The sequence below is a fragment of the Barbatula barbatula genome (genome assembly GCF_947034865.1).
Source record: "Barbatula barbatula genome assembly, chromosome: 8".
Classification (NCBI taxonomy): Eukaryota; Metazoa; Chordata; class Actinopteri; order Cypriniformes; family Nemacheilidae; genus Barbatula; species Barbatula barbatula.
This window is the reverse complement of record NC_136771.1, coordinates 9,677,425-9,694,429: the sequence shown is the minus strand read 5'-3', so window position 1 is coordinate 9,694,429 and position 17,005 is coordinate 9,677,425. Positions and strand designations below refer to the sequence as shown.

Here is a 17,005-nt window from a genome sequence, read left to right as displayed (position 1 = left end):
TGTCTCGGATCGGCTCTGTTTGTCCTCACCATTAAAGGTAGGGTATAAATATATATGTTTTGACATATCCTAAAACATGCAAATTTGTTTCGAACCCATAGACAAGTACAGGACACAGGCAATTTGTTTGATAGCTGTTAATGCGGAAAAATAGGATTTCCTGACTCTCATATGACATGTAGTTGATATTTCAATTTAGCTGATGACATCTTAGTAATATATTGAGTAATATCTCACGTCAATGTAACGAATTTCGAATTTTGCTGTATTTTTGGATAATGACTGATGCCTCCTGCCCTGTGCCCGTTCTCTACATCATCACGTGTGTGTGCGCACAGAAAGCAGGGGGTGTGTGGGGGGAGTGTGGCGCGCGCTCATGTGTCAGTCAGGGGCGAGAGGAAGAAGCTTCAGGGCTTTTAAAAAGCGCTGGGTTTAAAAATGACATTGCTTAAAGATGAGAATGAAATAAGACAATAACTTTAAATACATCGCTTTCTCTCAATGTTTACCGTTATCAGCTATGTGATGCTTTTTCGATAGCGACGCGCAGTGCAAGAGGATTATTTACAGGTTTGTTTTGGACTGTTCAAGACTTTATGGGCAACAAATAAACATCGCAGATACTTAAACTCACGGAACAGAAACACATGAACTGCGCAGTTTTGTACAACATGCCAGACGGAATGCAGTTGATACTGTTCGCAGCAACCTTGCTCTTTGCGCATGAACTCTCAGTAGCCGAGCAGAAAATGAAATGCCCATCCAGGTGTGATGTGAGTAAGTGTCCGAGCCCGATCTGCTCGAGCGGGTACGTGCCCGATCACTGCAATTGTTGTCTTGTGTGCAGTCTGAGCGAGGGAGCACCGTGCGGTGGGAAGGATCACCCTCCGTGTGGCGACGGGCTTGAATGTAAATATCCAGCCGGTAAGCGATTTTCCAAGGGTGTCTGCCGGTGTAAGACAGGCCATAGAGTGTGCGGCGGCGACGGAAAAACTTACGACAACGTGTGCAAGCTGAGAGCCGCCGCGCGTAAAGCGCAACAACAAGGGCTCTCCATAATATCCGAAAGGCACAAGGGTGCATGTGCGCCATCTCGGTCAGGTCAGTAATTCATCAAGTCAGCTACGTAGTTTTTTATTTTATTTACATTAATCTCTGTTATAATATAGCCTACAGATATTTGCCATGGTAACTGAAAACCTGTATTGGGATAGTGGTACACCATACATTTTTGGCACTTAAATGGGTAGATCAACCTCCTGTAATTCAAACATTCTACTTTGTTCTGCAGAAAACAAAAGAAGCATGGTGGTAGCCGAACAACACTAACCCCATTAACTTCTCTTGTATGGACACAAAACTACTAAGACATTTCTCAAAATTGTGTTATTTACGTAGGTTTAATAATACTGAATAACTGTGCCCTCCTACACATATACACTTGAGGTTTCTATAAATCATGGTGACTTTACATAGACATAATTATTTAATATAATCTGTACAGTATCAACTCTTCAATCCTATAACCCTCAACACCCCAAAACCGACCCCCAACTCAAACTATAGCACTTTACATTATCAAATAAGCATTAAGAATGAACTAACACCATGAGAACTACAGGTTGATCCTCACAATGAAACAGATCTTTTTTGTCCCCACAATGATAGACACACAGACACACACATTAATTTATGGACATTTAGTTCAGTCAATCATCTGATTGTTCTCCACCAGATTTAATTTCCTCTGTGATATTAACTTTTGCCTGATTTAGACTTCTGGGAATGTTTCACACAGTCTCCAATTGCATTTTCAGTATTCCATATTAGATGGGCGTCCCTTACAGTCTATTTTTTAAACCCTGAATGACGTTGTAAAGTTTTCAGGGTTGCTTTTGGATGTTTAGTGATATGTAGACACAACAGCATTCTTAGCCCGCAGCTATTCCACTCTGAGTTAGAAAACATAAGCACCAAATAAATTCAACCCTTTCAAACCATTTGATCAAAAATAAAAAACACGCAACACTGTTTATAGTGTCTGTAGAATGTACGGTTATGTAAAAGGAAATGTAATGTGAGTATTTTTTTGTTTGGCTTGAATAGGTCGTGCACATCAGAACAGCCCACGGTACAAGTTTAACTTCATTGCTGATGTGGTGGAGAAGATTGCACCTGCTGTGGTCCACATTGAGCATTTCCTCGAGTAAATACAATTTTATTTAAATGAACAATGCATTTGGCAGACACGTTTTTCCAAAGTGACTTACTGTGCATTCATCTGTGGAACATAAATGAGAGAACAAGACAACATATAGCTGCTGCCATGCGAGCCAGGGCTTTTTAAGTCATTCTGTCCAGCAAAAATTCTTTTTAGAGATCAATAGCATTTTCTCGCTAGCATGTAATATGTCATATGTTTGTGTCCAGTCATCCACTGTTTGGACATAATGTCCCGTTGTCAAGCGGCTCTGGATTCATAATGACGCAATCTGGTCTGATTGTGACCAATGCACACGTGGTTACCAGTAGTGCCACAGTAACAGGCCGACAGCAACTACGAGTGCAGTTACACGATGGCCAGACATATGAGGCATCCATCAGAGACATTGATAAGAAATCTGACATCGCCACCATCAAAATTAACCCAAAGGTGAGAATCATTTTAATGTCTCCATCAAGACATCAGTTTGTCCACGTGTAGGTGAAAACATGTGTTAAGAACCCGGACACATTTGTCCTTAAAGAACGACCACACATTGGAAAACAGAACACATTTTTGAAAAACAATGGCAAGAGTTTTAAGGTTGACAGCCCAAGATGACACATTATCACCACATTATTTTCAGAACTTGTTTTAAATGGCTGAACAGTTCCCTTAATTGTAGTATTCTAGTATGTTTTCTTGTGTTTTTTCAATGTTGTTGTAGTTTCCGAACATGCATTGGTTAGTTGGTAAAAGTCTGCCACTAACGTCCTGAATGTACTGCACTCAGCAAAGCCCATGTGGTACATTAATCCAAAAATGGCAATGCTTTTGACTATTAAATCCCATGTTTATATGTCCAGAGAAAGATTGTTTATATCTCACTATTTACTTTGTCTAGACACACTTGGTTATGTCAGTGTGGTAGCCTGCTGCACATAGTGACCTACATTTGTGTGTGGAATTCCCCAGGTGATGGGTTGTAAGAAGTTTTATATTTCCTACACGTGGATCTGGTTATGGAGATGCATCAACTGTTTAGTGCAATTGTCTGTTCTGGCCATTTTTAGCCCTTGTGTGTTGGATTTTTGGGGTTTAGAAAAAGAGTTTACTCTGTTAGTGTTTGCGAGAAGGGATTCCTTTGGGGACAAATGTTTGAGAATGTTCCCGCGTCACAGAGTCTTGAGTGCTTTAAGATATTTTGGGTCTATTTATAGCAGCTGATGTCATCTATCCATCAGCAACCAAGGCTTGGTTAACAATAGATTAGGTCTTTATATAAATGACACCAAAATATAATAAGTGTAGCGGTCATTGTGAAAACAGTGCACATAAAAGGAAAAGTTTGCCCAATATGTCCATGATGTTGATGGCCACATGAGAATTTAGATGTAGACACCACATATCTTGATACATGAGAAGACGTTTGTTTTTTATGTCTTCCTCAGCAAACATTGCCAGTATTATCACTGGGTCTCTCATCTGATCTGAGACCTGGAGAGTTTGTGGTTGCCATCGGCAGTCCTTTTGCTCTTCAGAACACAGTCACGACTGGCATCATCAGCACAACACAGAGAGACGGAAAAGAGCTGGGCATCCGTGACTCCGACATGGACTACATTCAGACTGATACTATTATCAATGTGAGACTTAAGACGTTTTGTTTTTAACATTACTTCAATGCATAATGTGATGGCTCTTTAAAGAGGGTACATTACAACATTTGATCCATTGTGCTTGATTAAATTCAGTTTTGTCTCTTTCATTCTCAATTGGAAGTATGGCAATTCAGGAGGCCCACTTGTTAATCTGGTGAGTGTGTATACATTTTGTTACATTCCCTATCAGGACATTATATTGTTACTTTTACAAACATAAATATTTCTGTCATGGTAGGATGGTGAAGTGATCGGGATAAACACACTAAAGGTGACTGCAGGGATCTCTTTTGCCATTCCATCAGATCGAATCACTAAATTCCTTGATGAATCTAATCTTAAACTGCAGAAAGGTAAGCATCATGTTAGGAGGTATGTACCAGCGCAGTACTACAAGTCATTATATAAACTGGCAAAGATCACCCAAAGAGAATACTGAAGAGAGTTATTGAAGGTTTAAGCAAGGTAAAGATTTAATGAGAAAAAGATCACTTTTGTGATTTGTCTTTTCTGTGTGTAAGGGTTTAGGCAAATATTAGTTACCCTGAGAGATTTCAACCGTCTTTTCACGCAACCGTATACATTAATCTGTGTAAAATGAATAGTTCACCAAAATACTGTATGAAATTTAACTAATCGTTTACTCTGCCTCATGCAACTTGCTTTCTTTAGTCAAACCCATCAGTGTTATATTAAATTATATTATGGCTCTTCCTAGCGTTACAATGTTTTTGAATGGTGCCCGCATTCAAATCCTGGAAGTGCCAAAAAGTGCATCCACCCACCATCCTAAAAGTGATCCAAATGACCCCAGATGGTTCATTAAAGTCTTTTAAAATGAAATTACGTATATGTCTGTGAGAGAAAACAATTAATATTTCAAGCTTATTTATCGTTCGGCATGATGTTTGAAGTTAATCCAATATGGCTGCACGTCAATAACTTTGATTCGTATTGGTACTTGCGTGTCTTGTGACTGTGTCATAATGAAATGCGTACTTCAAAGTTTACATTCAAATATGATGTATCGGTCATTGAGTAACCTTAAAATATTATTTGTTTTCTCTAACAAATGTCAGAGAGGGTGAGTCATTTATAAATTTAGTGTGAGTAATATATACCGTTCTTTAAGGAACCTGGTCTAGAGGTACTAAAATAAGCACAATGTTTTGATAGCTGAAGCAAAATGACCTTGCTACTAAACATGGTATCATGTACCCCAGTTGTATTTGTATGAGACAATTCTGCATTAAGTCCTTGATGTCATTTACTTTGATTACAGTTAATCACAGGGTAGTCGGGACACACAACAAGCAGTCTGATCCTGCAAAGACTGCCCCAGGTGAAGCACCTAAAGCCTGGCACACATTACAAGATATTTTAAAGTCTTATCAGATTTTTTAAACGTGAGAGTTTGACCACCACAAATTAAATACAGATTCCATTTTTTTGGTTCCCCTACGTGCTTCTGAGCAGATTGAATCATTCATAACGCACCTCACATCACAGGAAAGTCTGATAAGACTGTACAACCATCAAGATATTTGTTACTATACTAAATCTTGCCCGATTATCTTGTGAGTGTGTGCCAGCCTTGATATTTGATATGTAACTGATTTATCTATCCTAACAGAAGTTCAAGTAAAGGGTAAAGCAAAACCCTTCAAATTACATACATTCTATAGGCCGCAAAATAAGCTGCCGTCTTCGGCGTGTTCATTTTGCTGGCAGTTGTTACTGTAGCAGGTTTTTTACTTTACTCACTGTCACTCATCTTGCTGGCCACATGATGTAGAATGTGTGATAAACTTGCAAGCTTCCATTCAGGACCCTGCAATGTAAAATCTTGCTGTAATTTTACAGCAGGTTTGCCATTAACTTACTGTAGATTTAATTTACATTTTAGTTTTAAGCATAAACTTACCTAGTTTATATATTTTTCTTTCATAAAACATGACTACATTTCTTAGGTCACTTTTATGTCTATGTATCGTAATTTAAGAAGTTATTTTTACTAGAAAACAAGACAAAAATGCTTAGGAAGAAAGTCAATTTTAGCTGTGCTAATGCCAGTCCCTTCTTGCTCATTTTGAATCTCAAAAGTCAAAGTGTTTTAACTTTGATTAAAGTAATTGAAAACAGTTCTAATTGGAAAGTAGTATTAAGTAGTAATTAAAGTTACTGGCAAACCTGCTGCAAAACTACAGCAAAGTTTTACAGCGTGGGACTTGACATGGGGAATAATGGGGGTAACACGTGTACTATCTGAATGACAGAGTAAGTTTGGCATGAAATTCTAGATGGAGCCGTCCTAAAGTCTAAATCAAGTTGACATAATAATTTACTACACGGTGAAGCTGTTGGTTCCCTCCGTATCAGCAGCCAATGAGCTTGCTGCATCTACATTCAAATATTGGCTATTTATTTTAGTGGCAGTGCAGCGTGTTTCAGAAACCCTCCTCCTTCCCCAGCTCCACTTGTATAGATCTGCTTCAAGGTGATCATGTAAGCTATGGGGGTTTGTTCATATGTTATTTGGGGGCAGCATCCTTCCTTATATGCACACAGCAGCATGCTGTGGATGTATTGGCAGTAGCTAAATTAAATCACTTTTTATATGCTACCAATACATCAATCAATTGGGAAAAGATTTTGAGGGTCCTCTGATTATCCTGGGCTTTCCTTTTCTCATGACCATTACATGAAGGAAAAGAACTACACATAAACTTGAGCATTTTTAGGTTACTTTCCTCTTTTACCAGTATGGAGAGGATGGTTAAACATTCCAGATCTGGAGAGCAGCAAGTGAAAGTAATGAGTGTTATTTCTGAGAAAACTGCACACCTCCATGATTTCTTTTCTCACTAAGTCTCTGCATTCAGAGGCCGTATATATGCAATTCCTCTGGGCAGCTACTTCAGTCATACAAGACCTAATCTTAGTTGAATGTGGTAAGACATCTTTAAAAATAGCTTTCTATGGCCACATCAGAATAATGATTTCTGTCAGAATTTCTACACACTATCTTGAATACCGCTTCCGAACAGTATTCAGGGCTAAGTGTATCCAACAATACATCAAGTTCTGGATATATCATGAGACTTTTTGCCTGGGTCTAACAAGATGTTGCGAAAAGCTTTTCCAGTGTAACTACTTTTTAAGGTTATGTCTATTTATTCTAACATGTTTTTCTTTTGCTTTTGCTTTTTTGGGTACAGCTGCTTTGATACAATACTAAAGCGCTATAATAATAAATCTGACTTGACTTGAATATATAACTAGATATTACATGTAATTTCGAAGTAAAACGTAGTGTTGCACATATTAGTGAAAACTACACAGTTATGTATTTTGTAAAACTGATTTTGAAATACTACACGCTCCCTTGGGAAACATAGTCATAGTCCATTAGTGTTAAGCCGATCGGCATGAAAGCCCAGGCACACATAGATAGTAAAACATGCGGTTCACTTGTCCTTCGTGGCAGCAGCAGTACACATGTCTTGGCAATAGATCTGTTCTGTTCTCTGGCTTACATTGTTCAATCTGTGTCTCCTGCTTTGATGGGGGTTTATTCATATGTTATATGCACACATATTCCTAATGCACACAGCAGCATGTTGTGAATGTATTGGCAGTAGCAAGTCTCCGGACTTGCTCCGCCGCAGCAGCAGGCGTAGCAGATCTGTTCTGCCAAGACCAAGTACATTTATGTGTCATGTACACTACCATGCCAAACTCTCCGATAGTTGTCATGACATAACTATGATTTTCACCCCAACATTCTCTCTCTCTATGATCACACTTTTTTATTTGTCCATTGTTAGTCCATCCCTGCATTGCAAAACCCATAATTTTATGTTTATGAGCTGGATTTGTACAAACACATCTAATAATTTATTTTACAGATATGCAAAGTTCTAAAAAAAGGTTTATTGGAATCAAAATGGTCACTTTAACAGAGAAGTAAGTTTCGTTTTATTCATTACACTTCAATTGTCTTGTAAAACCTGAAAGTTCTATAATACTGATTTAATGACAATATTTATGTTCTTTTCCTCAGCCTAGTTCATGGGTTAAAATGGCAAAATCCAGACTTTCCAGATATTGGCACTGGACTACTCGTACATGAAGTTGTCCCAGATTCCCCAGCTCAGAAGTATGTCTAATATAAGTATGCCTTATAATAGTTATTTCTTTCCCCTTTGGAATCTTCTTGAAGTTTTTCTGAGGTTCTTTTTGCAACATCAGCCAAATTCACATGGATCCATCCAAACTTAAACACATTTTCCTCTTACTGGTTGGCTTTCACAGAGGTGGGATCGAAACTGGTGACATAATAGTGAAGTTAAATGGGCAACCATTGGTCAACACTGGTGAATTACTGGAGGCCATTCAAGGGGATACGCCCCTCCTTCTGGAAGTTCGGCGTGGAAATGACGATCTGCTGTTCAACATTGAACCCCAAATATTTATGCAGTGACGATGACAGAAATATGTTAGTTGACTGATGAAGAGAATACAGAGGAAAGAGTAATGTGAAGTCTAAAGTGAGCAGATTTACATATCACCTTTGGACTTCGTAGAAAAACAACTATTGCCTACTGGAACTTCTGAGCTTTTTGTTGTTGCAATCTAATTGTTGTAATGTTACTTTATTGATCACATTTATCACAGTGCTTCTGTGTCAGGCCTCACTTGAACTAAGTAAAAAGGCCAGAGACTAACACATTCTTGCATAACATAGTTAAAAATATTGACCTCAATCAGTTGTATTGTGTGATGTTGTGAAGATGCATTTAACCTCTTTTTTTTATTTTAATATCATCATCTAAATCACTTTTTATATGCTACCAATACATCAATCAATTGGAAAAAGATTTTGAGGGTCCTCTGATTATCTGGGCTTTCCTTTTCTCATGACCATTACATGACAAGGACACTTGAAGAAAAAGAACTACACATAAACGTGAGCATTTTTAGGTTACTTTCCTCTTTTACCAGTATGGAGAGGATGGTTAAACATTCCAGATCTGGAGAGCAGCAATGAAAGTAATGAGGTAATGTCTGTAGACCAGTTGTTATGTGTGAGAAAACTGCACACCTCCATGATTTCTTTTCTCACTAAGTCTCTGCATTCAGATCCCTCAGAGAATTGTGCAGTGACGTGCCCTTAACGCTCACTAAACCAACACTATCTTGAATACCGCTTCCGAACAGTAGTGTTTCCGAAACTAAGTGTTTCCAATAATACATCACGTTCTGGATATATCATGAGACTTTTTGCCTGGGTCTCGCAAAAAAAGCTTTTCCAGTGTAACTACTTTTTAAGGTTATGTCTATTTATTCTAACGTGTTTTTCTTTTGTTTTTGCTTTTTTTTTAGGTACAGCTGCTTTGATACAATACTAAAGCGCTATAAAAATAAATCAGACTTTTCCAGGTTCTCCACGCCTGTATAAAAATAAATATATAAAATTTGATAGTAGGACATCACCATGATCAAATAATAAACATGTAATTTCCCCATGAAAAACAGAGAAAAACATCTCCAATCGTGTCAACTTATTTCTTATACAGTCATCCTCTTCTTATGGTGCAAACAGGAAGTAAACTGCTGTGGTTTTTGAGACACTGCACATATTTAATTGAGACTCTATTTTTTACATACTTGTGGAAATGTATTAAAATATCGGTCAGTAAGACCTTTAGAGCTTTTGAAATGAAGACCTTCTTTACGGTCACTATTAAGGTTGATAGTCTGTATATCAGCAAACATTTTGGGCTTTGGGTTATAGCTACTATACTGTGGCAGCAGTTTTTAGCCTGTCACAGATAGCAATTGGGATATAACTGTTGTTCTTATAACTCTGACGTGGGGCTGAAATGAAAAGGGTAAAGATGTTTCCTAAAACTATTTCCTTTCATCAATCCAAAGCCACACAGACAATGTTCTTAAACAGCTAACTGCTATCCAGAACATACCCTGCTTCTAATAATTCACAGTTTATAGTTACTTTAAATATAATTTGAAGAATGTTTCTGGATAAGATGTCCTGAACCAACAATCTCTTTCCTTTTAAGGTGGTCTCAAGCAGTCAGGGTAGGTGATTTAATCCAGACACAATCCAAAATAACAAGCAAATCCTTCATTGGCTCCATTGCTAGCCTGAAGACATATACGTTAGGTGTGATTGGCATGGTTGTGAAATGTGATGCTAGACTGTGTAAACACGCACATCTCACAAACACACACTTACACAAGAACACAAACTCTGGAAGGAGGTCACTTCTCAACCCGTGTGCACGCTTTGACTGCAGGCGTGACAAAAATAGGAAAGCAGACACATTTTTTTGCACGCACACTTGATTCAGTACCTTTCTAGATTTATATAACATAAAATTGTGTGTATGTGTGAGAAATCTGTCACAGCATCAGAGTGTTAGTCTACACACACACATTGAATAATTTAAAGGTGCTGTGTGCAATATTTTTGGAGGATCTTTTAAGAGAAATGCAATATAATATACATAACTGTGTCTTCAGAGGTCTACAAAGAGCTTACATAACGAAACATTGTGTTTTTATAACCTTAGAGCTATTTCTACTTGTTTCTACAGTGGCCCTAAATGGACAAACTACTCTACAGAGTGCGTTTTGTAAATATGTTGTCTCAATTTGGCATAAAAACAAAAACATGCCAACATCTTAGTCCTGTTTCAGCCGCTGTAGGTCTTCAAAAGGGAGGGCAAGGCTGAATACTCACACACAATCTGGGTGTCAATTTGTAAATAAAGATGATAAATAATATTTAGTTAATGACTGATTTGAGGCCAATACTGTGCCAAATTAAACCGAAAGTTTTCCTGACATCAACACTCATCATACAAACCTCAACAATGGTGACGATCATCAAACTAATTCAGATAAACAGATTAACTGCAATGCATGCTGGGAGTGTTGAATGAGCTCAATGTTACTGTTGTTTTATTATTTATAACTAAGTTATTAACAGAATTTAGCAACGTTTTTCACTTCAATCTCTTCATTTCAACTACAAAAGCGTTTGTGCTGCATGTGACTGATCTACTCAAGTAACCAAATATAAAAAATAATCGACATGTTGCTACAAAGACCCAGACATTCACTAAATCGCTATTAAGAATAATTTGAGGCAGTGATAAATGACATCTAAAAACAATGTAATGTTTTGCTGGTAGTACGCTGTGCTCCCACTAGATGATGCTGTTGGTTTAAGCATCCGTCGTGCCATATTTATGAGAGACGTGGCACTGATTTTTGATAGATATTCTAAGACTTTATCCTTTTGTAGATGTTTGTCTGCTTTATAGTTGTTTTCTGTATTATGCTACATAAAGTACCTTTTTTAGTTCTTGACTTTACAATGAATGCATCGTAGTGTAAAACTATGACTGTATCTAGCTCCTGAGGGAACTCATTAGGCCAGTGGTTCTCAAACGTTTTCGTTGTAGGGCCCCTGTGTGTAGGGTGCATCGTTTTGCGCCCCCCAAAATAAAGACTTATAATATTAAACTTAGAATTTTAATTAAACCAAAAACATATCCAGGTATACAATGATGGAACATCAATTATTTTGGTTGATGTTTGATTGTATACAATTTAAGATAAATATCTTTCACTAAATGCCATAAAGTCTGTGGTCCCCTTGGATCCATCTTGGGGCCCCAGTTTGAGAACCACAGCATTAGGGCACTGGCTTAAGGCAGTACTAATCGTTCAAGTGCACTCAAATACTAGTGCAAGACACAAACTGCCAACATAAATTATAATAGAAATTGTAAAAAGACAAACTTTTATTGAGTTGTATTTGCATATAAGCAAAAGCACAAACATTGCAACACAGGAAGTTGATTCATGAAGCTGAAAGTGAAGATGATTGGAAATACGTGTTTTTCTTTGTCTTTGGTGTGTTATAAATTGCGTATGTCTATGTATTAGACACGTGAAATTGGAACATAAGATGTATTTTATCTAGAAGCGAATGCTCACCCAGACCTGTCTGAAACGCCTTGTGTTACCACACCCCGGCGAATCTACGTCAGTTCGTAACATGATTTTACTAAAACCGCCCTAATCTAAACGCAAGTAAGATGGGTGGTCTTGTAAATCTCATTGTACCGTTGCCGATGCAGCCATTTTGCGGAGACAATGTGTGTTTCGTTGTGAAAAGAAATCCTCTTTGTTTGCCCTCCCAAAGGACGATATAACAAAAAACGAATGGTTTCATTTTATTTTCAACACTGTTCCAGAGAAGTACAATCCAGCTTTCCAATGACTCAGTGGTTAGAGTGACTTTAGCAACGCCAAGGTCATGGGTTCGATCCAGGGGATTGCACATTCTAGGACAATGCAATGGAAGTCGCTTTGGATAAAAGGGTCTGCCAAATGCATAAATGTAAATGTTCAGGTTTGTGCAGAGCATTTCACCAAAGATTGCTTCACAAATCTGGGAGAGATCAAGACCGGCTATGCACGGAAGCTTTGGCTAAAAAGTGGGGCAATTCCAACAGTTCAAACTGCAAGGACTGTCTGATGCTTCAGATTCGCCGCCTGTAAGTATATTTTCATTGTAAAAGACTTTGTTACGGACTAACGCGAGTTTGATGTTGTTGCCTCTTTGTGTGACCTGCAAATGCAGACACGCACGCAACGTAAAGAAAACATAAGTCCTGATAATCATTAATTCTGTTCCAACTAGAGGCAACAAATGTCGTGTTTATAATGGGGTTTATTGTCTTTGGTTGAGTCGCGATGAGACATGGCGTAACACTGGTTGATCAAGAAGGGCCGAAGCACTCGCTGTATTTATTATGTTACCATTGCCTGCTGTAATGCAAGCTTGTTTCTATCTCACACAAACTCTTTATGATGTGTATGCTTGATTGTTTAAAGTCAATTACTCTTAACCAATCCTTTACATCCTGCTCGAGTCAAGCTGGCAAAGATCAGCTTGATCTTCATTTTCAGGATCAGATTCGGACTCGAATTGATAAGGAAGGATCGATGCCACTTTATCACCTTTCAGTAGTTTTGGAATCCGAAGTTCTGAATATGGTAAGAGGCGTTACATTTCCATGCAATATTCGACCAATCACTACGCACTAGTGAGCTGGCCAATCATAGCACAATAATCTTCGTTTTAGCCGTGTTTAAATGCCCCCTTTAAAACAGAATTCTTCACTTTTTGTCCTCTCTTCTTTTTTGCATGACTGGGCACTACTTACAGTAACAAACCATTTCACATTGGGCATGATTCACAGGGGCCCACCCAGACTCCCCAGTGTGGACTTCTTTTTACAGGCCAGCAGCTATGAGAAAAGAGAGATGGGGTTTCATACCTCTAGAGAACACATGTGGGCAAAAGCAATCGAGCACTCCAATGTTCCACTATTCATCTGCTCTGCTGTTACTGTGCCAGTCCAGATAATCTGTGTCCTGCACACACTGTGCTAATACTCTTGTTATCACATCTGGTTCATGAAAAAAGAGGATTATTAGATAACACAAAATGTTTAAGCTCATAACAAATATTTAATTGTATTATTGCTATTATGTTTCACACGCGCGCACACACACACACACACACACAGATACACTGATGGGATGATGTCATCCTCTGATGTCAGTGAATGTCATCTCTGAACACAAGCATGTGAGATTCATCAAAGCCATCTGAGGTCATAATGCGAAGACGTAAACAAATGTTTTATTTGAATCTCTGATTTTTACAGTTCTCTGGAAAATTATGATCAAGCTTGAAAACTGCCGACAGTGTCAATCATTTTTATATTTACTATAAAAATGCTAAACACCACCTGCATTAATAACACTTGATAATGACTGCATATAAAACACAGAATTCATTGGTCGATCTGTCCGGTTTATAGCTGTGATTCAGTATGTAATGAGCCATCTGTCATAGAAAGTCATCCTCGTGGCAACAGCATTATGTTGTCCTGAGTTGACCTGATATCCAAAAAAATCCTTTGAATTTGATGGGCATATTGTGATGCCCTTTCAGTACTTGCGTCATACACATAATACGGTTCACACACATCTCATGTCAGTCAAATGCTGAGAACAGGATGAATGGTTAAACAATGATAGATAATCATTTTAAATGACTTTTGTGTCATTTTTTGCGGTATCCAGCGCAGTGGTGAGGTTGCGAATTGCAATCAATGGCTTACTTAGAGGACTAATATGTCATCACATTTTCAATTCTTTCCTGAAAGAGATAATGTATTTATGATACGCATTCTGTAAAGCAGTTTGTCCGTTTAGGGCTACTATAGAAACAAAATGTTGAAATTCCATGCAAGCAGACCCGCGGTGTATGTAGATAGAAATAGCTCATTCTAAGGTAATAAAAACATAACGCTTTGTTATGTAAGGTCTTTATGAACCTCTGAACACATAGTTATATTGCATTTGTGTCAATAGATCCTTCAAAAATTACACACTGGATCTTTAAGCCTTGTCAATGACAGTTAATATCAATGCAATTATTCATGTTTACAGTTCCAACGTTTGATTTTAAAAATGAATTGTGAACGTTGAAATTGTAAATCAAATGAGAATAAATGTTGTAGAAGTATTGTTCACGGTTAGCTCATGTTAGCTAATGGATTAACCAATGTTAAGAAATACGACATTATTACAACCATTTAAAATGTATGTTGCCATTCATTAAAAGCACAATGACTAATGTCAAATGTATGGGTAAGTGTTGAAGGAAATCAACCTGGTAGTATAAATTTAGAATGTATAGCATGGACCCTGAATGAATCTTCACATTTCCATTAAAGTCCAAGGTCCTTCACATTATAAAAAAGTAGATATGGTTGTTTTGTGGACAGTTAACCAAAATGGTTCTTCTTTGGCATCGCTGTGAAGAACCTTTGAAGCACCTTTATTTTTAAAGGGATAGTTCACCCAAAAAGAAGGAATAACTATCCCTTTAAGAGTATATTTGCTCCGGCTTGATCTACATTGTTAATAACCTTAGATTCCTCCTTATTTTTCTCCACATACAGCTGTTGCCTATTTATCCCTATTTATCATTATTTTAATTTTGTTTATCTTTCCCACCAATACTGCGCTCTATTTCCAGATGCTTTTCCTCCAGATTGCTTATACTATAAATACCCTCTACTGCAGTCAAACACGTTTTGGCATGTTTTGGCGTCCACTGTTGAATTTTCCTCATAACCTCTGAGAAGAATTCTAATAACACAGTCCCTAGGAGTTCTATTTCTGGAGTCTAAAGTAAACACACACTGCCATTTAACTTCTTGTAGAGAGTTTGCACACACTCTGATAAAAAAAATGTGATCCCTGCGCTAAGCTATCGAGCAACGTCTTGTGGTGCCGTCCCACAAAGGAACGATGTCCCTCGTGCCACAAGATCAGCGGATCTGTAGTTGTCTTTTAGAATCGGCTAAGACACATCTCTTCCGTCAAAAACTGACCCATTACAGTCTTCTACTTCTTCTCTACTTTCCTATCCCCCAAGGCAAATCTTAGCTTTGTATACTGTGGTGGCCTAACTGAGACCAGTTTTACTGCACCTGTGCATTTCTGTTCTTTTGTTGCACAAATTGCTTACATTGTTTTCCCCTACTTTGTTAGTTGCTTTGAATAAAAGCGTCTGCTAAATGACTAAATGCAAATGTAAATATTGGAGAGAAGTTGTATACTGGAAGTTGGTTCAAATCTGATGCCAACTTCATAAACATGCCCAAAGAAAACTATTGCTTAATAGAATTTTACATTTTCCACCATTGTCGTATAATTTGGTCTTGAAACGAAAGGGAAACCTGCTTTGGTAGCAGTCTCTGGTGGTAACAGACCCTCTGTCTCTTGATGCAGCAGGTGCTGGTGGGTGATAAGAACTACCTGTCAAGTGGGTTTTATACTGCTGTGTGGTTGTAGACACAGACCATCACTGTAGCGTATCCATTTATGTGCGTGTATTCAATTTATGAGTTGTATATGTACAACTATAAAGTAATACGTTTCACAGTCATAAAAGATAATAAAATGCATTCAAATTGTCTTCAAATTTACTATTTAGGATCAAATTATTGGAATTATTATGCTTTTATTAGGATACAATATTTAATAAATAGCTCAGCCCACCATCTTTTCACTGTGTTAACATTTTATTATTGCTTACTAGCTCTCGTTCATTGCATGTCCCCAGCCTGTCAATAATTGAATCTCCTTTTAGCTCTTTTTCTTGTCTTCTTTTCCACACATTCTGCTTTTTCTTCACAGAGAGTCTACAGCAGAAACAGCACAGCACGTTCCATCTGCTGGCAACAAACCGCCATGTTTGTTGTATGAGAGTTTGAGGTGTCGCAAATTTTCACTTCTAAGCATAAGCTCAGTTTCTTTAACTATGTGCCGTGTTAAATGCATAACACAAATATGGTTCAGTAATGTTAATAGACTTAAGTAGAATATAAAAGGACTTTCATAAGCTCAAGGAGGCGGAACTGATTGAAGAGGGGCTGTTTGTTGTGAGTGCATAATGGGGGGCTTATGCAATCTCATTTTAAACAAGGGAAATCATGTTAACTGGTTTGATAAAACAAAGGGCGCTACAAAATATTAGCGCTTACAAGCACAGTAACAGTGTCTCGGTCAAGACAATTAAATGAGTGATTTTTATCCTGCGGTTACAAATGCACATTAAAGTTGTTATGTAAGGAATGATGTACAGTCAGGGATCATTATTGCACAGTGTGCCCAGACAAGCTGATGGGTACCTGTAAAGCCGAAGGGAATGGTATCAGCCCGAAGTGGTTTATTTAGAGATAATGACTGTCTGACTGACTGTACACATTATCTTGGTTATTTTGTGGCATGTGCCCAATGAATAAATGAATGGACTGAAATATTGATTCATGTTGCTACAGGTCATGAAACTGAAGGAGGAGATTAGTTTCTAGGGATAACGGATAAATTGGTCAGTTTACTGGTCATTACGCAACTACCGCAGATTTCTTGACCAATCGAGCATTTCTGAGTTTTGAGTAAAACAGTACTAAGTTCTGTAATTGTAAATGTGTTTTTTTTATTCTAAAATTAAGTG

The 17,005-nt window shown here is 37.8% G+C and overlaps 1 protein-coding gene across 3 annotated transcripts; it reads left to right on the top strand.

Moving 5' to 3' along the window:
* The first annotated feature begins 304 nt into the window (after positions 1-304).
* Positions 305-9,391, top strand: htra3a (HtrA serine peptidase 3a). Of its 3 annotated transcripts, none has more exons than XM_079461637.1 (10): positions 305-1,101; positions 2,107-2,206; positions 2,431-2,653; positions 3,655-3,849; positions 3,986-4,018; positions 4,103-4,217; positions 5,147-5,206; positions 7,773-7,830; positions 7,928-8,023; positions 8,179-8,737. In XM_079461637.1, the coding sequence occupies exons 1-10, from the start codon at positions 648-650 to the stop codon at positions 8,345-8,347; spliced, it is 1,503 nt and encodes a 500-aa protein (XP_079317763.1). In that variant the 5' UTR covers positions 305-647; the 3' UTR covers positions 8,348-8,737. The 3 variants fall into 3 exon arrangements, with proteins under 3 accessions (XP_079317763.1, XP_079317764.1, XP_079317765.1); XM_079461639.1 differs by having other exon boundaries at positions 366-1,101; positions 7,928-8,038; XM_079461638.1 differs by lacking the exon at positions 5,147-5,206 and having other exon boundaries at positions 344-1,101; positions 8,179-9,391.
* Positions 9,392-17,005: the final 7,614 nt, after the last annotated feature.

Coding starts and splice junctions, on each gene's coding strand:
- htra3a (XM_079461637.1), top strand. CDS start 648: ATGAACTGCGCAGTTTTGTACAACATGCCAGACGGAATGCAGTTGATA. Junction 2,207..2,430: donor CACATTGAGCATTTCCTCGA/GTAAATACAATT, acceptor GTTTGTGTCCAG/TCATCCACTGTTTGGACATA. Junction 4,218..5,146: donor TAATCTTAAACTGCAGAAAG/GTAAGCATCATG, acceptor CTTTGATTACAG/TTAATCACAGGGTAGTCGGG.